The sequence below is a fragment of the Hevea brasiliensis genome, chromosome 4, assembly GCF_030052815.1.
Source record: "Hevea brasiliensis isolate MT/VB/25A 57/8 chromosome 4, ASM3005281v1, whole genome shotgun sequence".
Lineage (NCBI taxonomy): Eukaryota > Viridiplantae > Streptophyta > Magnoliopsida > Malpighiales > Euphorbiaceae > Hevea > Hevea brasiliensis.
The window spans coordinates 113,700,741-113,722,442 of NC_079496.1; the positions used below are offsets into that span (position 1 = coordinate 113,700,741).

The following is a 21,702-nucleotide window of genomic DNA, read 5'->3' on the forward strand; positions in this document are numbered from 1 at the left end:
AGTGAATAGTACTAAAATAATTAAAAATGTTTAATTGCCATAGTATACCTAGACTTATTTATTTAGTTTGAGTAAATTGGTATACCAATTAGGGATTATAGATAGTAGTACTGCCTACCGAGAAAATCATGAACTGACAAAATATGTCTGATATGATTATTCTACAGGCTATATGCCTACTTATTGCCCATTGTGCCTACTTTATTTCTGGCTTTACAAGCTCGACAATGTCTCGTGCGACTGATAGCCTCGTGTCGACAGACGATATCGAGCAGGACATATGGCTGTCTAACCAGTATACACCCGTACATTCAGCTTTTATAATTTGTTTTAGGTTTCTTAGGCACTGGTAAAAATTAATTAAGACTTAAAATATAATAAGTAATCATAAAAGATTCCGATAATGTTAATTGCTTCCAAAGAGCAATAAAAATGTAAAAGACCTAGAAATTATGATTTGCAGATATTATTTCAATTGATAAATTATTGTTATTATAAATTATGCACCACTAAGCGTTATGCTTAGCGCGTTGGTTTTCCATCGCGTTGGTACTGGAGATCAGCAGCCGTCACAGCACCAGCCGCCACAGTAGTGTTCGGATAGAGTTCCGACCAGATCTGCCACTGTCCAGAGTCACCTCACCAGTCTTTTGTATTTTGGTAGGGCCCATGTATAGACTAGTATTTTGGTTCATTATGTTTAATTATAATGTAATTACTAGTTATGATGTATTTCATTTTGGACTTGTAATTAAACTTGAGATTGAAATGAAAACTTGTAATTTATTATCTATGAATTTCTATATGAATGCAATAGATGATACTTCATTTTGAGATCTCATAAATAATTGTAAATGATATGATACAAGAGAATATGATATGGAAATGTGTGAAATGAATATGGACATGTTAACAAATAATTAGTGAAACCCGCCAGATGCTAATAAAACAGAGAAGGTTCTGTCCGAGTCTCCACAGAAATAAGATATAAAAAAAAAATTTACATATAGAATACATATTTTAAATGATATCAAAAGTTTACAATAGATATGATAAAACAAGATAGGGTGCTCCAGCACCGAATATGACACTCTTCGCTCAGCTGTACTATAGACAGGTGAGGGCCGTCACAGTTTTAGACTTTTATGTTTAGTGAAAAATATTTGTTAATATTTTTTATATTTTTAATATTTAAGATATTAAAAAAATTAATAAAAAGAATTTTTCCAATAAAAAAATTAAGTCATTTTTTAAATTTAATTTAATAATTTTATTAAAATATGAAAATATTTATACATGTAAGGGCATTACCACATCTTGTTGAGCAGGTTGACTCGCTCAACTTTATATATATATATAACTTAAATTTAAATATTTTACAACTATATAATTCATTTACTGATATTATAGATATAAAGAGAGAACTACTCTTAATGTGTAATCATTAGTTTAGTATTTTGATGTATTCTAATGATTATAAAATGTCTTGTTTATTAAAATTTATTTTTTGATATTAACTTTTTATTTATACTTGATTAATTTATTTTAAATTTTAATTATGATTAAAAATTTAATATATTAGGGTATGTATTACTTTACAAAAATTTTATTATTATTATTATTATTATTATTATTATTATTATTATTATTATTATTATTATTAATGTTGTTTGTTTTGTTTCTTCTAATTATCTTTTTAGAAATATTTTTGTAGACATAATGCTATAAAATTTAAACATTAACAGAAAATCTATTATTCATCTTTCTAATACAAGCTATAATTATTTACAATAATATTAAGTGATGATGGCATTAATGGTCATATTGACTCTATGTATTGCTTGGTGAGGAGAATTGTAAGATTAATCAAGATTTTTTTTAATTATTTACAATAATATTTTTTATATCAAGGATAATTATAAATTTAAAATTATAACAAGAAATTATTATTTTTCTTTTTTACTCTATAGTTATTACATATTGAAAATTTGCATATATTATTTTTTTCTCACTTGTTATTATACATAATATTTTTCTTTTGAATTGAGTAAAATAAAAATTTTTGACGCACTGATCTAATTTTCTAACTTTATCCTTAAATACATGCATAATATAAATACATATTATTAGTTTAAAATTACAATCAACTAATAAAAAATATTTTCATAAAATAAACGGAGTTTGAACATATCATCGAAACATGAGTAATTAGTGAATATATGCTAGAAATTGAAAATATATAAGTGGACTTTGGGCATTTTTGGCCTCGAATGCTTAAATTAGTGAAGCGATTGAAAAAATGAGATTCAAAGAGTTATAATTTTGATATTAGATTGCGTTTTTTCCCTTTAGTTATTTTATTTTATTTGTACTAACGTGATCATATGGTGATTGAATATCATACAATTACTGAAACAAGGTAATCATAAAAATTATAGGAAACATGTCTCAATCTATTGTGTAGTTCCACCATGATCAATTAGTTTAGCATCAGAGATTAACATCCTAATAAGATTTTGTCTCATTTGAGTTGCTTTGGTTAGACCTCAAACCCTAACTATGACCCTTAGTTATGGCCTATCTAATTAATAAAATGACTAGATGAGATCTCAAATCAAACACTTAAATGTTTTATAAATAATAAGTATCAATAATGAACTTATTTTATTTCATATCAATATAAAATTCTAATCACATAACATATATAAAGGCTATATACTTTCTTTTTTTTTATGTTAAAAATAGGTGTACAAATAAACTTATCATACATCTAAGAATATTGTGCTTAAAAGCATTTCACCACATATGTGTTGAAACCAAAATTTAAAATACTTTCGTGAATGAGATTAATTAGACATAAATATTTCACTTACTATCTGAATGAGTCTAGACTAAGATTTATAGAGAGGCTTGCTGACTGAGGTTTAATTAAATGTCTTATGTTAAGTTTTTCCTGTCTCCTCCTTTGTTAATAAAATAATCTTATTGCTTAATTCAAACTTAAAACCTCTTAAAATAAATGAATCTCTCGTATCACCTTGTTGGAGTTGTGGTGGTAATTGGCTAGATATGCCTGGCAAAATGTGTCACTCTCTCACATGGGCAAGCTTAAGATTATAAAAGAAAATGAAAATCAACAGTGCTCGGCATTGGTAATAATAATAATAATAATAATAATAACGTTCACTTGTTTGCCAAATTTGAAACTTGATTAATCCAAAGTGTGATACTCCCACTTTACTTTATTTCTTTTGCACGAATCTGCAAATGGAATTCACTTAATTATATATCTGCATAAATATATTATAATAAATACTTTGGTTGTAAAGTACAAAACCTCAACTATAGCTAAGCTAATAGTTAAGCCTGCATGCATGTGGTCATTCATTAATTCTTTGAATTTTCTGATGATGTGCTCTTTTTCCTAACATTATTTTTCAAAAAAGAAAAATAAGAAAATAAAAGATAAATGAATAAGTTCCACCAAAAAAAGAAAGAATAAGAAGAGAGTGTGGCTTGGAAAACAACATTATTATATCATGTTTGCTTTAATCTTAATCTTTCTTGAGATCCCATAATCATCATCATGATTATTATAAAGTTTCCTAATTATGATAATATTTGGCTCCAAGCATTATTATTAACTTGATAAGATTAGGGTAAAAAAAAAACAAAGCAAGCTAATTAATCATGAATTTTTTAAGTTATATATAAATGACAAACAATAGAATGTTTTCAATCAAGGGAAGAGGAGGGGGAAAGGTGATTATTTTATTTTTATTTATTTGATGGATTTTTCTTTATATGAGTCCTGATGAATTTAAATATTTCTCAAATAGCAATGATAATAACTATTCCAAGAATTATAGAAATTTAAAATTTTAATTAAAATTAACAGAAAATTTTATTTTATATTTAAAACTTCAAATTAAAGCAAATATATATATATATATATAAAATATTGAGTTCTCTCTTTGTTACAACTAGTGACCTTCTCAGAGTTTCAAAGAGACTTGGAGAGCTTGCTCTTCTAGACTGCTTGCTCTTGGGGAGGACAAAAAAGTGGGGAGGTTTGCTCTTATTTACTCTTGGGGAGTCTATTGGAGATGCGAGAACTGAAACTGAAGCCTGAAACAAATAAAAATGCCAGCTCAAAGAACAAGCTCCGAAGCAAAGAAGGAGTGTCTTCTAAATGCATGGCAGCTTAGAGATGTCGCTGAAACTAATTTTGGATGAGAGAATAACGTAACAAGATTGTTATTGTTGTGATTAAAGCAAGTACTTTTGGCATCTACATTTTGGAAGACGAGATGAGATGAGAAACATCAATACCGATATGGATATATGAAAACAGTGTATTTTCAGATGACTATTTTCAAGAAATCAGCAAGCAAAGTACTAATTTACCAGTAGGAAGTTTTAACAACCGGATTTTTTTTTAATAAAATATTTTTAATTAAACTATTAATCTATTTCCATTTTATTCATTGTGTTAAATTACTATTTTCATAATAATATATTGTTTTAAATTATGAATATTATTTTACAGTTATTACTATTACTATTATTATTTTAAATTGTTATTTGTATTATTGTTATTATTAAATTCAATTAGAGTTGTTTAAGATCAAATTATATTATATGTAAAAAAGAATAATTAAATTTTTTTAGAGTATTGTTACTATTATTATTACCAAAGTTTTATTTAATCTAAATATAATAATAGTAGTTTGGACCTATTTGAAGAGAGAAAAAGGACTTAGGTGAATAAGCTAGAAAAGTTCAGGGACCTATAATGTAATTAAAAGTAAAAAAAGAAAAAAAAAACGTGTGTAGCTCTCCCCTCACTGCCTACTCTCTTCTTTCCCCCTCCCCAACTTCTTCTTTTTTTTTTTTTTTTCTCTTCAGCCAACATCAACCCTTCACCACCGACGATGACTCCAGCAACACCTGCACAATCGGTCGATGGCGGAGCAATGTAGAACGACAATGAACAATAGCTAGCCAGTGAGAAAACAAGAGAGAGAGAGAGAGAGAGAGAGAGAGAGAGAGAGAGAGAGAGAGAGAGAGAGAGGAGCAGCGACTTTCCAATGCCGATTTTCGACAATTTCGGTGGCTATTCAGTGTAAGGTCACCAGCGCTAGAATCCTTGAGCCATAGGTGTTCTTTTGGGACCTTCCTTGTTGGTTTTTATGGAGTTTTTTGGTGAGAGAGACGAGAAAGAAACAATACATTTTCAATGAGATTTCGGCCAATCCAAAGAAACAATACATTTTCAATGAGATTTCGGCCAATCCAACTGTCGGATCGACGATCAAAGACCACAGATAGACTTAGAGCGACTATATCTTTGAGATTGGACCAACCCTGCTCTAATCGGATATCCTTTGGAAAGGCGATTGTCAGATGGTCTAGATTAAGATTTTTGAGTTTTTTCGATGCCTGTAAATTAAATATAATTATATGATAATTATTAACAATTTATGAGTTTCGTTCAGATGTAATCAGATTGGCAATAGCTTACTGGCGTCTGGGGCCAAGTTTCTGACCTAATTCGGATGCCTAGCGGTTCCTCCCGAAATATAATCAATATTACTGTCATTTCCAGTATTTTCAGACGTTCCGGATGCATTCCAGGTAGTAGAATTTGCAAAGATAATTCCGAACTCAAAGTTGTATAGTTTTTGCTATGGTTGAGCTAGTTGATAAAATTTGTAAAATATTCCTGGTTGAGTGTAACGAAGTAAAATGAATTTAGATAATATAAGGACGATATACAGGACCTCCAGAAATATTTTCATAATTTTTAATGTACTAAAAATAATTATTTGAATTGTAGAGGAGTTAGGGACCCAGATTGGAGACTAGACGTTTGAACCTAGATTAGGTTTCTTATAAACCCCAGATGGGCATTATAATTATTGTTGTGGGCCTGAGGCCCTGTGTGCTGTTATTGTTGCATTTTCTTGCAGGGGGGTTAGGTCCAATTATAAGGGAGACTCTATAAAAATTTCGGCAAAACCTTAGGAATTATTTTTACTTCTTTAATTAAATTAATTAGTTAATTCTGTCAATAAATTTGATAAAGGTCAATGTGTCTGTATAGGTGATCGGTGTCGGCTAGCCTTTTTTCTCTCCAGCTAGACTAGCTACAATCGAGTCGATCAGTCTGTGAGTTAGATATTAATTATTTTTGTAATTTCAATATTAATTTTATATATCTGACATACTCATGTATTTTATAAATATTTAATTATGCACATAAATAGTTAATATATTAATAGCATTCTGCTGGCTGCATATTCAATTATTGTTATTTATTAGTGATTGTCACCCTGATGATAATTTGGAGCTAGGTATGTTATATTTATATGGTATATACGGACATGAATTGGATGGGTAGTCGCAGCTTGAGTTAGTCTCGCTGAAATCTGGTCCTTATGGATATGGAAAGTCGAGGCGAGTTATGATTTTGAGTTAATCTCACTGGCCCCTGCACTTGAATTTAAACAAAAGTCTGGCTTGAGTTGAGCTCATTGGATAGATTTGGATTGAGAGCGAGCCATATAGGGATCAGTTCTCATATCTATGTATTGATATTACATATTGGGTGCGTGAGTAATTCCAAATTATCTTATTATGCGAATATTGAATGAATTATTTGTTATATGTGGTGGATGTGTACTTCATGGAAGTGTTGCACTAGATAGAAATTACATATATAATCAATATCTAAACTCGATGAGTCGAACGCTCATTCCTTTTCAAATATTTTTCCTAGTTTGCAAGGAGAGCGAGTTTATTTTCAAGTCTCACCTGTATTTTCCTTCTCAAGTTATGGTGTTTCTTAGTTTAGTAATTTTTATTGTGTCTATTTATTTGTTTATTTATTTATTTATTTATCTATTTGTCTAATTACTAAAACTCCGCAGTGATATTAGTTTACGAATATATTATATTAATTAATAAAAAATTAATAATACTAAATTGTTTGTATATGATTAATATCAGGATTGAGCTAGACTTTTCTAACTTTGATTTTCTTATAGTTATTGAAATAACTTGGCCCAAATAAATTTATAATATTTTATTTTTATTTTATTTATATGTTGAGTCTTCATTTTGGTCCTGATTATGAGTTTAGGAACAATAAAGCTTACTACGTGCCTTGGCCTAGATCGGCCTATAAAATTGGGTCGTGACAGAAGTAGCCACCATATTTAACCTGCTCAAGTTTTGACAACATTGATGCTTTAAAAACAAAATGGGGGAAATGCTGTGGATTATAAAGCCTTTAATGGAACTGAAACATGAGATGTTGGTTGAATGAATGGTAAAGTAAAGAGAAATTTCTCTTCAAACAGTTATTGATAAAATGCATTCTAGTGTATTTTTCACATGAATTTGTTAACTATATGCTACATGCATCATCCCGATGCAAAGTTTATCCCAACATAATCCCTGTGCAGTATTAAATACCCTTTCCCTGACTACTTTTGGGTCCAAACCGCCAGAGATCTACAGCGATATCCACCTCCCTTTTCTTATGAAATTTGTATAGTTGTGGTACATCAAACCGAAGCTGTCAGGAAAAAGCGAAGTCATAAGAAAAATAAAGCAAAATCATAAATTGATTGAATCAATAATGTTTTTTCTCCGGCCAAAAAATAAATAAACAAATAAAACAAAACTGAATTTTGAAGTGGCTATGAAGCCAGCTTACATACCTCACATAGAACCTCAGCACTGCTAGCACCAAAGTCTCGCAAAGCTGCCCTTTTCACATGCTGCAATGAATATAGAAGAAAAAAAAATTATCCACCATCATTGTCACAAGAAAAATCCTTACAAATACTGCAAAGGTTTGTAGCTTCACACATGGAATATAAGTGTGAGAGAGACCAAAACAATGCCCTTGTATCCAACAGACAGACGAGAAAACCACTAATTAACATTTTAACACAAAGCAATGAACTCCAAAAGTCGAATAAAGTACTCAACAAGAAATTATAACATTCGGGTATTATATTTGACTTCCAGACAATGGGGAAAACTTTTTGACAAGAGGATAGTCTTTATATTATATTGTTCCTAATCATTTCATCAAGATAATGCTTAATATGCCAGTTCTACATCCCCAGAATGTCCTGTGTCCATGAATCCAACTGAGACACCTAAGAATACCATGGGGTTTGAGCCTCAAAGCAGGACAGTAAGTTCTGAAAGGCAACAGATAGAGATAGTGAAAAGTCCCACACATTCACGTAGGGAAAAAGAATGCATCACCAATATTTAGGTACAGTAAGATATGCTCCTTGCTCAATAATGCGCCACTATGCCATAGCATGAGATGAACTAATTCTACTACACATTCCCAATGTACAAAAAGGCCAGGCAAAGTCATAAATGCTTGCAAACAGGAAATATTAAGCAACTACAATATTGATTTACTGTCATTAATTTAAAATATAAATGCACAGTGCATTCCAAATCAAGCTAATTGCAAGTAACAATAAAAAATTCAACTTCAAATGCTAGGATCATGAAAGAAAACTTACATCTCTTGTTGAGGTCTTGTGCAAAGAATAAACTGCCTGAGAAGCAACCTGACTCCAAAAACAAGTTGGGACATGTAACAATTGGATAAAATGAACGCACATTTTTGCATTTGAAAATAAATAAAGATCCATCTCCGTATTTACCTTTAAAGCCACAGAAAGAAAATCCATATCAGCACCTTTTTTCCGGGTTCCAAATGGAGGATTCATCACAACAGTATCAACAATGTGACCTAAATGTGAGATTGAATGAGATGAAGACATGAATTCAAAGGCAAATGGCTTGTGAACAAATGTAATACTAACAAATTAATTCAGAACTTTTTTACTTTCTTTTACCATCCAACAGATAAACTAAACATCAAATATGGTGAATAAAACATTTAAAAAAAAAATTTGTTACCTCTCCATCCTAAGTTCCTGACGTCACATTGAAGAAAATTTATGTCCAGCTGCAGATTTAATTATTTAACAAGTCAAAGATAGATCAATTAACCATCAATAATGCAGCATTAGACTAAGAATGCATCACAAATCATGAAATCAATAGCACTTCAGAACCAAATCTGATATCTTCACATACACACAAGCAAAGTGATCTTTTTCTCTGCAAGAAACCTAATCCATAAAAATAACATTGCATATTAACACGACACAATCCGTAATCATAATCTATCAAAACAACAATCGATGAGTTTAAGTACCTCAAGTTCCTCTGCATTTAGTGATGCTCTCTCAATAGATTCAGAATCGATATCAATGCCAATCACCTGTCTGTTGCAACATCAGTAGACATAACAAGAAACAAAAGGGAGACCATTGAGATTGATGTTCCAAAAACAACTCAACTTACAGATGGAACTCAGAAATAATTCTATATGAAGTCAACTGACCAAAAGCATCACAAAATTAAACAACTACACTTATAGTTAAAAATGTAGAAACAAAAACAGGGGAGAATCAAGATGCAACTCACTCTGCGCCCAGAAGAGCAGCTGCAGCACCCAGAGTGGCACAGCCGCAGCCAAAATCCGCCACTACCTTGTTGCTCACATCACCAAATGAATTCTCTGCCTGCACATTTACAAATCAGAATACCCGCAAAAAGCTTACTCGTTTTAAATAAATTACCCAATATGCTCATATTGAAGATTCCACAGAAAATGAGAATACCCAGAAGAGAATACAAATGAATGAGTAAAAGGTGATTAAAGAAAAGAAGAATGAAAAACAGATAACGCTAGTGAAAGGGAAGAAAGTGATACAGTGTAGAGCATGCGAGAAGCAATGTGGGATCCAGTTGGGTACTGCTCTAGCTCTATCTGCAAGTGAACAAAATCAATTAGTAAGTGATGTGATTCAATTGAAGAAGTATCATCTTAGAGAGAGAGAGAGACCTTTGGGTTGGAGAACTGCTGAAGATCACCTAAAAGGCTTTCTAATTGCTTCAGTTTCATATTTCTTTCTTAATTTCTCTTCTATTTTGCTTTTCAGAGTCTGAAGGGAAGAGAAGAGAAGAGATTCAAAGTGCTGGAATTAGCTTTTTCTTCTTCAGAACCCTAATCGAAAAGGTCTGGGAATGAATATGGCGGATATACTGGAATTTCATTTTTTATTTTTTATTTTTTCTCCAATCATAATCCCTAGGTCCATTGGGCTCCCCTTTCTTAAGGAATCATTGTACCATGTAGGGCCTCTTTTCTCTTTTTTTTTTAATTATTTTTTCATTTATCATAAAAAATAAGAAAAGATATAAAAAAATATATATTTAACTGTTATTTTTACAATTATTCATAACTAACCATTATTAATATATTTAAAAATTTTTATTTTTTAATTTTAATATATTATTTATTTATTTATAATAATATAATTAATTTTTATCATTATAAATAAATATTTTTTAAATAATTATTTAATTTTAATTTTAAAAATATAACTTTTGTGATAAAAAAATTCATTTTTGTCATTGAAAAATAATTGGAAATCAAAACTTTGTTATTAAAAACAGTAAAAAATAATAATGATTTTTTAAATCTTAGTTAAATTTTGAAATTTTGAATAATTTTAATCCATGGCTAGGATTGCTTCTTTATTTTTTATTTTTTTACTTTTTTTCCTGCTCACTTTATTTATATTTTTCCCTCTCTTTTTATTTCATTTAAAATTTTTTCAGTACTGGAAGGTCCATAATTGCAAATGAAGTTTAGTACAAATGAAAAAGTACTAAAATGGATAGAAAGCATTTAAGCCTTTCCTTCTTACTGTAGGAATCTTTAGGACACAAATTGCACTAACGTAGAAACCAGTAATAAAGCAATTCCCACCGGGCATTTATCATCAAATTAGCACTAGCCACTGGGTGCTAGATAAGTTGAAGCCTAAAAAGCTAGCTAGTGGTTATTGATTAGATCTGACCCCCCGTTTAGACAAGAAAAGCATTTGTCCTCATGGGAACATGTCCCTCCACAAAGTTGCAATCAATCACCCCTCATCTCACCAGCTACACATCCATCAACAATCCCCCACCTCGCCGCGCCCCTCCCCCGCCCTCATCAACCCCCTCATTCCTCATCTCACCAGCTACACATCCCTCTCCCTCTCCCTCTCCCTCCCCCACAATCATTTCAAAGATTTAACTCATAGTTTTCTAGAGCTAATCTATCACAGTATGTACAGTGAAACTCACATATCGGCCACATAAATATGGGACATATCCAATGGTTGAGTAACTAGAGCACGTTGAACAAGTAACAAGACATTTATTTTCAAAAATAAAGAAGCAAAGAAAGAAGAAGAAGATGCTTAACATGCATTAACATCAAATGGTTCAGTTAAGTTTAGCAATGAAATCATCAACAGCCAGGTTGATTCTAGCGCAGGGAAAGAGCAAACAAACCATATTTACACAACATCGTAGCCTTGATCATCCACAAATAAGATTACACAAACATTTAAAACCTCAGTGTTCGCAACATTTTTTATCTTGTCTACTAGAGAGTTTCTTAGTAAAATTTCTTAGTACAACAATTCCTAGTGCAATATCTAGAAACAAACGAAAATAAGACACAGCGGACCCAATTTTGAGCCCCATCAGAAGCTTTCAACAATCAAATAGCAGAAGGATCTATCATTATTTGCCCAGAGAGAGGATTTGATCCATTGGTAGCAACAATAACTTACTAGTTACGACTTTTACACTTCTCCATGGCTCTTGGGGCTGCAAAAAATAGATGTGGAAACATCCAATGGTAAGGTTTAACCAAATACTGATTATCAGGAGGAGGATTCAATTGCACAAGGAAAAGATGAAGGAAAATGCATCATTAATTCCAAATAATGGAAATTTTAGTTTGAACAATGATTGAGATGAAAACTTCAAATGGTAGAAATATTTATAAGCATACAGCCAATTGGCACTATAATTACCAAAGAAGGGGAGGCGCATGGCCTAGATGGCATTGAATTAGGATATGAAGACTAGTTGTGAAAATAGAAATCAGTCTACTGCATTTTCTGTTTAACTAAACTTACCTAGGCCAATTGCCTCGGAACTGTTCATTATCCTCAGCCTCCGACAAGAGTCGGTGAACATCCTGCAGCAACAAAAATTAGTATAATCATGAAGAAAAAGCACTGCTAAGGTGTTGTAGCATAATGGACTATAACCAATTCATTATTCAGCATAGCATGTTAAGGTGTTGTAGTTAAAAAATGCAAGCCAGACATATTGATGTTGCACTCTGTCAGCTTAGTGCAGAGAAGCTCCATTCCCAAACCGGGGAAGGAAATATAGTTGTGGTAACAGACAGGAGGGAAGGGGCAGGGTGGTATGGAAAGAGGACCATTCTTTTCCGATGATGCATTACATCTAAGTATTGATATGATCACCAATACAAATTTGTTATGCAAAAAATTGCCTTTTAGTCAAAATTTGAAGAAATTTACATAATGACCATTAAATTGATTTAGGGAGAACTAAAGAATCCAATTAAAAAAGAGAATTGATGTCTGTCAGACCACGCCAATGAAAATCTCAAGCTCAACTTTCTGAAGTAATTGAAAATAAAGAGTCGCATGCTAACAAGCTTGGTATGAAATTCAGATTAATAATCACAATTAACGGAGTAGCTGACTCTATTTACTAAAGCTATTGACACACAATGTTCCTGTAATCGCTTGTTGGCCCATTAATCATTGCTTCAAATAAAATAATTTATCCAACCTAGATGCACCACTAGGCATATATCAGAGATCTGCAATAATTATGAGTTGGAAATTGGACATACTTCCAAGGAACATCACCAACAAGCATCCAATCACCATCTTTGTCTTCATATGTGAGAACATATTCAGAACCATGCAAGAGATCCATCAATCGACTTTCACTCAGTCCATCTCGGCTGGGGACTCCATGAGAACCACACTGACCTGAACCAATTATTTATAAACAGAAATTAACTTCCTTCAAATAGTACATGCTGCTTACTTTTCCATAGTGAGATAGTAAAAGGCGCTAGGAGGTATATATATATATATATATATATATCATCTCTTTGCATGGCTAAAAACAATAGAAGAATTGCCAGTTGCATTGATCAAAGAAACTTAATTTCCTACATACACTTCTTCATGCTCAGTATTACTGTTATGATTGTTATCTTATTGTCATTATTAATTACAAGAAAACAGGACATCTCGATGAATTGAATCACTCCATAGCTTTTCACATAATAATTTGGATGGATCAATATTGCTTTCCAATGGCTTTATATTAGGTCATTACCATATTAGCTTTTGAACAATTCAAAATCAACATTCTTTGCATATTTCAAAAATGAAATATTCGTAATATGCTGTCAGTTAGCACACCTATACTTTTATATATAAAAAGAAAAAAGAAAGTTAATTGTTAAACTCATTGCATCTCTTCCCACTCTCAAATGCAAAAGGGTGCTTAACCCTATTTGAACAAAGGACAAAAGATTCTTCTTACATCATTATCAAAAGTAAAGCCTCATGAAAACAATTTGTATCACGGAACTTGTTGACTTAGTGAGAACACAAGTGTGGAGAGCAAGGAGATAGACATAAAAGCCATGAGATCTGTTATAAAGAGAGTTTACCAATTGTAAAGCAGCTGAACATCTTTTCCAATGCTGAAGAGAGTTCTGTATAGCTGCCATAGGTCTTGAGATCAACCTTTCTCAAATAAGGAGCACCATCCATACTGACCTTAATATAAAGACATCCAGACCCCAACTTGGCTTCTGCATCATCGTCATTCTTTGGAGGATGAGAAGCCATTGTATTTTTTCGGAAGGAACGAATTGGTGGCCATCCCACAACTTGTGCCCTGTCACAAACAAACACAACAAACCAGTTTTTTCTTTTTGGATCTCTTTAGGAAGAAACAAACTTAGAGAACTCTTAAGTAATGCAGTTATAATTTCTATTACGAAGTAGATTTCCTCTATGAAAGGCCAGACTATAGAATATAGAACAACAAGACCTATTGGCTTGAAAGATAATCAAAAGTATGTCCAAAACCTTGTTCCATCATCTCAATTCTAAAATACATATAAAGGCAGGCATACAAATCATATGGAACCTTGATCACACACTACATCTCATCTAGTGCATGAAGAGATAGAGAAAACAAACTTAAGAAAGGTCAACCAGACAATTATCAACCCTGCCCAAAGCATGAAATATGGAAAAGATGAAACCCAACAATAATTCTCCTAACTCTTTATTGATAAAATACAAATGACATTTTATATTAACTCCATCTCCTTTTGTGTGTGTATGTGGGTGAATCAATAGTTCCTAAAGTATTTTCATTATTTAAGCATGTGCAAACAAAAATTCCAGCTATTTTTGCCTAATTAAACTTGCAGCACTTTCCTAAAACAAAAATATTTTTTAATTATTACTAATGTTCTCTAAATAGAAAGAAAAACAACAAAATACAACTAAAATTCTCATTCCTCTTCTTTTTCAAATCATGCAGAGACCAAAGCAAACCCAAAAGCCACTGAAACTGATACACGAGACAGAGTAACGCATGAAAGCAACAAATAAAGCCTTCAGACAGGTAGCAAGAGAAAACATGTAAAAACAAAACCCTTCCTCAAAACAAAAGAGAAGAAGAGAGCGAGTTACTTCGAAGCAGGAGCAACTCCATGGCCATTAACTGCAGGAACTTGATTCTTCTTCTCCTGCGCGACCGGTTTCGGTGACTGGGGCAACCCGTCTATGTTAACCGTAACCGAATCCGACCCAGTAATCACTTTGCCAGCATTAGCAGCTATGGGAGAAAAATCAGGCTCAGATCCAGCACTGCCTGAGAAAACCCAGTTGACAGAGCCACCGTGAATGGCAACAGAAAAGCCCCTTTTGGCACCTGACACGAAGCTCTTATTATTATTGTTGCAGCTGTTGCTGTTGTTGCTGTTGTTAGGTGCACCAATACTAAGTTGCGAGTTCCCATTCCCTCTGTCCGGTGACTCAGACCCAGGTAACCCAAGTCTCAACTCGGTGGCTTTTAAGTTGAGACCAACACTAGTAAACTTGTTATCAGAGTTTTCCATTGGAGGAACCTCTGATGATAAGCCTATGTAGTCATGCTCTAAGGGCATAGACATGAAAAATAAAAAACCATGAAAGTATTATCAAGAACCAATTAGAAGTAGAGTAACAAGAAGAGAACAGAGAAGAAAAAGCTCTTCCTTTTCCTTATGAATTGATGAAACAAGAGATATACAGAGTAAACTGAGAAATGGGGTTTGGTTAAATTACGATACAGAGAAGCTTCTGTGTCTTCGCTCTATATAATCCTCAGTTCATCACCACTGAGAAAGCAGCTCAATTTTTTTAGAATTATTATTTTTAAAAAATAGTTTTTTTTAATTATTATATTATCATTTTCTTGTGGGCGACCACCCCGACAGGTCACAGAAAGTCTCCCGGCAAACTTTCCGAAACTGCCCTGCCCCTTTTCAGAAAGCTAAAAGTGCGCCAATAATTCTAAAGTGCGCATGAGGAAAATGACGAAGTGTGTGCACGAATTGTTAAGATGCGCCAGAGAGGAGAATCGGAGAAAATGACGGAACGAGAGGGAAAGAGTTTGGCATATCCGAAAATTGTCTCGGATTTTGAAGCTTTTAAGGGTGGCAGATGAGAACAGAGGAGAAAATCGCTGGCACGATGCCAAGTGAAAGGGGAAAAAAGAAAATGATGAGAGATTTTTTTGGACGATATGTTGTTTGGATGCTGAGAAAACGAAAAATAGAGAAATTAGAGAAAGCTGACAGGAGACGCTTGCTAGAAAAAGAACTGCAATTTTGAACGAGAAAAAGAAAAATAATAATAATAATAAAATAAGATATTTTTATTAATTTTTAATTTTAATTTTTAGGGATGAAAGGGAACAGACCCTGTGTTGTGTATATTTGTTTTTTGTACGTTTCATGTTGTGTTGTTGTTTGGGCTTTGGACTCTTGTGGGATTTTCCCGGAAAATGTGTTTGGATTCTTTCCCTCCTCTTTTTTAATTTTAGTTTAATGCTGCGTTCGTTAATGCTACCATTTCTTTTTTTTTTAAAAAAAAAAAAACGTATTAGATTAAAAGGATTTTATTATTTATATGATAATAATTTTCAAAATAAAAAAAAATTATAATAGTCAATGACTATCATAATTTTTTTTTATTGTTAAATACCAGAAATATTTCTTTGAATATATTTATTCTATTATTTTTAAAATATATATTTATTTTTATTATATTGTTAAATATTTTAAAAATAAGTCTTTATTTGTTTTTTATAACCAGCGATTTTTTATAAATATCATTATAAACAATTTAAAAAAACAAAAAAACAAAAAATAGTTTTTAAATTAAAAAAAAAAAAAGAAAACAGTAGTGATGACAAACGCACCCTAAGTTTTTGGCTGAAAATTATCGTTCCTACTAATAATTTTTAGTAATCAGCATACTCAAAAATTATTTTTTTTAATTGTAAAAATTTTTTATATTTTTTAAATTTTAAATTTTAATTTTTTGATCGATTGCTTTTAAAATTATTAAATTTAAAATATAAAATTTAAATTTTAAATATATTTTATATAAATTATTAATTAAAATACATAAATTTAAATGGACTCAAATATTATTTAGGTAATATAATCGACTTTTAGATGAATTTGAATATTTAAAATATTAATTATATTTTAAAAATATAATTTTTATAAGTATTTTATACATTATTATCCCTATTATAATATAAAAGTTAAAAAATAATTCTTTAAATATTTACTATAAAATTTATATATATAATAATAATAATTAAGTCTCAAAGACTAGTTAAAGTTGACTTGTTAATCATTTTTCATCATTTAATTGTGTTTAAAACTAATTTCATATTAATATTAAAAGGTTATAAATTTTTTGATATTATTCTATTTCATGTTATTTTAGATATTTTTAAAAATAAAATAGATAAGGTACCCACAAAAATCACCCTATTCAAACTCAAATAATATTAATATTCACATTTCTCGAGCTCGTCCCCTACCTCATTAAAATTTCTCTTGAATTATCCGAATCCATTCCAAACCTGATTATTATTAATAAAATAATACTTAAAATCTATTTAATTTTATTATTAACCATGTAATACTCGAAACTCGTTTAATTTTATATTTTTTAATTAATATTTTACATAAAAAATATTTTTAATTAATAATTTTTATTTTAAAAATTTAATAATTCTATAAAAATATTTTGATTTATTTATTTAAAATATAATATAAATATTGTTATAAAAATATATATTTTAAATTTAATTAATTATTTATATAAATGAATTCAGATAATGAATCTCAACATGCGAAAAGCTGAACCACCATGAATATTATTCTTTAAACTGAATCAGTCTTAAATTTAATTATATACTACTTAAAATTTATCATATTACAATTTGATCGGGTCAAACGCTCATAAATACCTAATTTATTGCCATTTATATCTCTCTCTTTATTCTTATTTCTTTCGTTACCACTTTATCATATTTTCATGTTTAAATGCTTTCACATCAATAAATTTAATTCAAATTGAATTGATAATTAACTCTTAATTTTAAATTTAATTGAATTATTGTATCAATTAAAATGAATTGAAAAAATTATGAAAAAAATTTTTTATTGATACTAATGGAGATTGTAACACCCTAGGCAAATCCCACGTCGACAAAACACGGGAGAGATGCTGGGTTTATAAGTTGATGGTTCGTAACTCCTATTGACGTATTTTAAAACCGTGAGGGCTTCGGCCCAGAGCGGACAATATCACTAGTGGGCTGGACCATTATATTTGTGGTATCAGAGCCACTCCGCGTGCAAACTTTAGTGATGGTGGGGCAAACCTCAGCGAGGACACTGAGTCCCATAAGGGGATGGATTGTAACACCCTAGGCAAATCCCACATCGATAAACCACGGGAGAGATGCTGGGTTTATAAGTTAGTGGTTCGTAACCCTTATTGACGCGTTTTAAAATCATGAGGGCTTCGGCCCAAAGCGGACAATATCACTAGTGGGCTGGACCATTACAGAGATAATTCAGTGGACTAGCATCTTATTCATATCTATTCAGCTTATAATGCTTAGACTACTATATTATAACGAGTTAGAGTTGTACCTCTAATAATAGCTTAAATTTTTTACACGATAATAAATATTCGATCATACAAAACTTATACTTATAATTTTGTTACAATTATATCTCACACTAAGAAAATTACAATTATACTTTGTATTTTTTTAATTTTTACTAATCATAAAAGGTTGAATATACTCCTATACTATTACATGAGATTCAAAAAAAATAATTTTTAAATTTTTGTCCAAATTAAATTCTAAACTTTTCATAAAAAGTTCAAATTAATATATTTTTAATAAAAATATTATTTTTTAATAGCAAAATATTATTTTTAGTAATAAAATATATATATATATATTTTTTTTTTAATTTTAAAATTTAAAATTTATATATTATTTTTAATTAAAATAAAAATTTTTTAAAAATAGAAATTTAAGAACACGAAGAACAGCAACAGAACAAACCTAGCAACTCAAAAACAACAAATTATAACCCATCAAGAAAATCAAAATCTCTAACTCATCAAATGAAACTTAAGAACATGAAAATCAAACATGAGCCTTTATAAAACCCAACTGAAAATACAGAATTTAAATAAAACCCAGTTAAGGCTCTTTCCTCATCTTTACAAAACCAAACCCAAAATCTAAACCCAGCAATACATCTCGCATTGCAATCGCATCATGTGGTGTAGAGAAGTTGGGATTGAAGACTGCACTTCACCTTCCTGCAATCGCATCGCGTCCCATCCATTTCTCAACTCATCTCGCACTACCATTAGCTCCTACGCCTCTAGCTCTCTTTATATCCTCCTCATCTTCTTCTCCTTATCGCCGTTGCGCAGATCATTCACTGAAGAACCTACTCCAACGACTGGTCATGAAAGAAACTTCAACATCATCCAACACTTGATTGGGACAACGACACTTGATTCTTTTGCACTCTGGACTCGAATCAGGGGTGTTTTCCTATTTGGCTAGATGGAGCCACATATCTTCATCAGAATTAATGGGTTTTGATTTGGACTTCAAAGAGAGGATTTTGATTTGGATTCCAATTGAAAACACAGAGGTTTAAATTTGAATTTTGGAGGACATTTAGGCTATGTTTTGGATTTCTGCGCTTAAGGCTCTTGATTGGTTTTATTTTTAAATTTTTTATTTTAATTAAAAAATTATGAAATTAATATTTTATTATTAAAACAATAATATTTTATTAAATTAGGATTGATCTGAACTTAAATAAAAAATTCTGAAATTTATTTAACCACAAACATTGCATTGGGCTTATTTAGGCTTTCTTAGAAAGTTAAGGGATTTATATGAACTTATTTCATAAAAAAGTATAACTTAATTTATTAAAATCAAGGATTTTAAATTCGATCAAGTCAACGAATCAATGAAGATGAAAGGTTAACGATTTAATATTAAAAAGGCCTTTAACTGGTATAATATTAAATATATTATAAAATTATTATTTATTTTAAAAAATAATAAAAGTAATGTATTATTATAATTAGTAGTTTGGTATATTTTATAAATAGTGATTAAAATAAATTTACTTAAATTTTAATGTGAAATAAATGTTTAAAATAAATTTATATATTTATTATTTAATAAAATAACATTAAAAAAATATTTAAGGAAATAAAGGATATATCTATAAATTATGATATAATCAATATAAAAAATGTATTTATTAAATATAATTATTTATAATTTAAATTTTATTTTTTATGAAAATTATATTATTCTTTTTTAAACTTCATATCCTAAATCTGACACTCACTAATGAGTTAAGCGAAAAGTTATTCAAGACACAATTTAATAAAAAAATTTAATTTAATTTAACTCATTTTAAAGCTTTTTTTTTTAAACTAGTCAAATTTAAATTTACAAATATTTAATTCGAGCTTGATAAAAATTAAACTTGAGTTGAAAAAATTTTAACAAGTCAAATCTAAACTCTTCAAACTCGGTTTAATTCGATTTGTTTGCACCCAGTTACACTTATTAGTACTACTGCACCATCCACATATATGAAAATAATGAGCAAGGAGAGAAGAGAATCTGAAGCCTGGACCCACAAAGTAAGAGGTGGGACCCAGTTATCAAATGCTTGGCTTCTTGTGAGGTAAGACCATGAATGATATATATATGGTGCCTAAGGGTATGAGTGAAAAAAAGAAAAAAACTATTATGGAGCAGTGTTTCATTTACCAGATTTTCTTTCTTTTTTCTTAGCAAGGGCAGTGTTTGGCCAAGCTCAACTATATATCCCAATCCTGCATAATATTGATGGGTAGCAATTTGTGGATTCTCTGAGCTCTGCATTCTTGTTGGATTCATGACATATCCCAATTGCAGTTTAACAGGATAATGGGATAATAAGCTACTTGCTTTTAATAGCCCACTGTAAAGAATATTCTTATTTTTCTTCTCTTTAAAATGCTAGCTCATCATGCTCAACCTCAAAGCTCAAGCATAGTCTAGGAAAGAAATTCACTCACTTTCTTAGTAATATTTCCAGTCACATTGTCATCACGCTGCCTTTAATTTGCTAAAGCAATGCCTGCAAGTGTAAAACAAGCAGTCCAAACCAACCCAAATGTAAACTCAGAATCTCTAAGTTTGGTACTTCTGATGAATCCCTTTCTTTAGTGTTCTCTGAAACCAAATATGAAATGTTCATAAAATAGTTTTGTCAATACTCTTAAGGCCTTAGCAAATTAAGGGGGGAAAAAAGCCAAATTCTCATGAAAAGTAGTACCTAACAGGACAAATGGGCAATATACTTTTTCACCAATATATTGAAATTAATGTGAAAAATTGAAACTAAATCCAAAAAATGAACATAAAAAACCCTAGTGATGGCCTTAACCAAACGATATGCAAGATCCAGCGACATCAGATGAAATAGGAATCATAATTGCACAAGTAAAGGAAATTAAAAGAAAGGAAGGGGACAGTATGAATCTTGAAACAGCATCCTCCTCTGAGTCCTGACCCCATGCAAAAGATTTGATTCAATGTAAGGCAACTGGGAATCACCAACTTTTCTCGATACCATCATCACCTTAATTACACCTACATATCAGACCTGATCAATTCATAGATCAGACTGGCCCCACTGCCCAATGGATCCCACCCCACCACTCCCCATCACATATATCAAGCGAACTCTCTCTTGCTCCTACTAGAAATCAAAGGGTAATTTACAAGTTTATAAGTAATTTGTCTTAAACATCTAATTTCATCAACAAAATTCAGGAGATAAATTAGATCTCTGAGAGTGCCTTCTAGTACGCAGGCCTTTGTACTAGGAGGAAAAACTACAGTAACCTTGTAAGTTCTACCAGAAGAAGTGAATATTGAATGTAGTCTTTGTCGTATGAGCATTTGTTAGAACAAAAATAAATGTAAAAAATTAAAAAATATTTTTATTAAATAGAAAGAAACAATCTGTACAACTCTCTTAATTCAAAG

General features: G+C 30.8%; 2 protein-coding genes across 2 annotated transcripts; both read right to left on the reverse strand.

Annotated features, from left to right (window-relative positions):
• Positions 1-7,349: 7,349 nt before the first annotated feature.
• On the reverse strand, positions 7,350-10,158 carry LOC110638965 (uncharacterized). Its single transcript, XM_021789712.2, has 9 exons — positions 9,956-10,158; positions 9,824-9,880; positions 9,535-9,632; positions 9,263-9,332; positions 8,962-9,010; positions 8,703-8,791; positions 8,559-8,606; positions 7,728-7,787; positions 7,350-7,582 (listed from the first exon to the last, which is right to left on the reverse strand). The coding sequence occupies exons 1-9, from the start codon at positions 10,013-10,015 to the stop codon at positions 7,472-7,474; spliced, it is 642 nt and encodes a 213-aa protein (XP_021645404.2). The 5' UTR covers positions 10,016-10,158; the 3' UTR covers positions 7,350-7,471.
• Positions 10,159-11,461: 1,303 nt separating this feature from the next.
• LOC110638990 (auxin-responsive protein IAA27) lies at positions 11,462-15,440 on the reverse strand. The gene is made up of 5 exons (XM_021789734.2): positions 14,724-15,440; positions 13,685-13,914; positions 12,848-12,989; positions 12,093-12,154; positions 11,462-11,778 (listed from the first exon to the last, which is right to left on the reverse strand). The coding sequence occupies exons 1-5, from the start codon at positions 15,203-15,205 to the stop codon at positions 11,741-11,743; spliced, it is 954 nt and encodes a 317-aa protein (XP_021645426.1). The 5' UTR covers positions 15,206-15,440; the 3' UTR covers positions 11,462-11,740.
• Positions 15,441-21,702: the final 6,262 nt, after the last annotated feature.

What these genes read in the sequence shown, in the direction of transcription:
- LOC110638965 (XM_021789712.2), bottom strand. Translation starts at nt 10,015, where the DNA reads ATGAAACTGAAGCAATTAGAAAGCCTTTTAGGTGATCTTCAGCAGTTC. An exon ending in TAAATGCAGAGGAACTTGAG is followed by an intron (nt 9,011 to 9,262) that starts GTACTTAAACTC and finishes TTAAATCTGCAG; the next exon opens with CTGGACATAAATTTTCTTCA. An exon ending in TTCTTTCTGTGGCTTTAAAG is followed by an intron (nt 8,607 to 8,702) that starts GTAAATACGGAG and finishes TTTTGGAGTCAG; the next exon opens with GTTGCTTCTCAGGCAGTTTA.
- LOC110638990 (XM_021789734.2), bottom strand. Translation starts at nt 15,205, where the DNA reads ATGTCTATGCCCTTAGAGCATGACTACATAGGCTTATCATCAGAGGTT. An exon ending in GTTCAGCTGCTTTACAATTG is followed by an intron (nt 12,990 to 13,684) that starts GTAAACTCTCTT and finishes TAATTGGTTCAG; the next exon opens with GTCAGTGTGGTTCTCATGGA. An exon ending in TTCCGAGGCAATTGGCCTAG is followed by an intron (nt 11,779 to 12,092) that starts GTAAGTTTAGTT and finishes TATTTTTTGCAG; the next exon opens with CCCCAAGAGCCATGGAGAAG.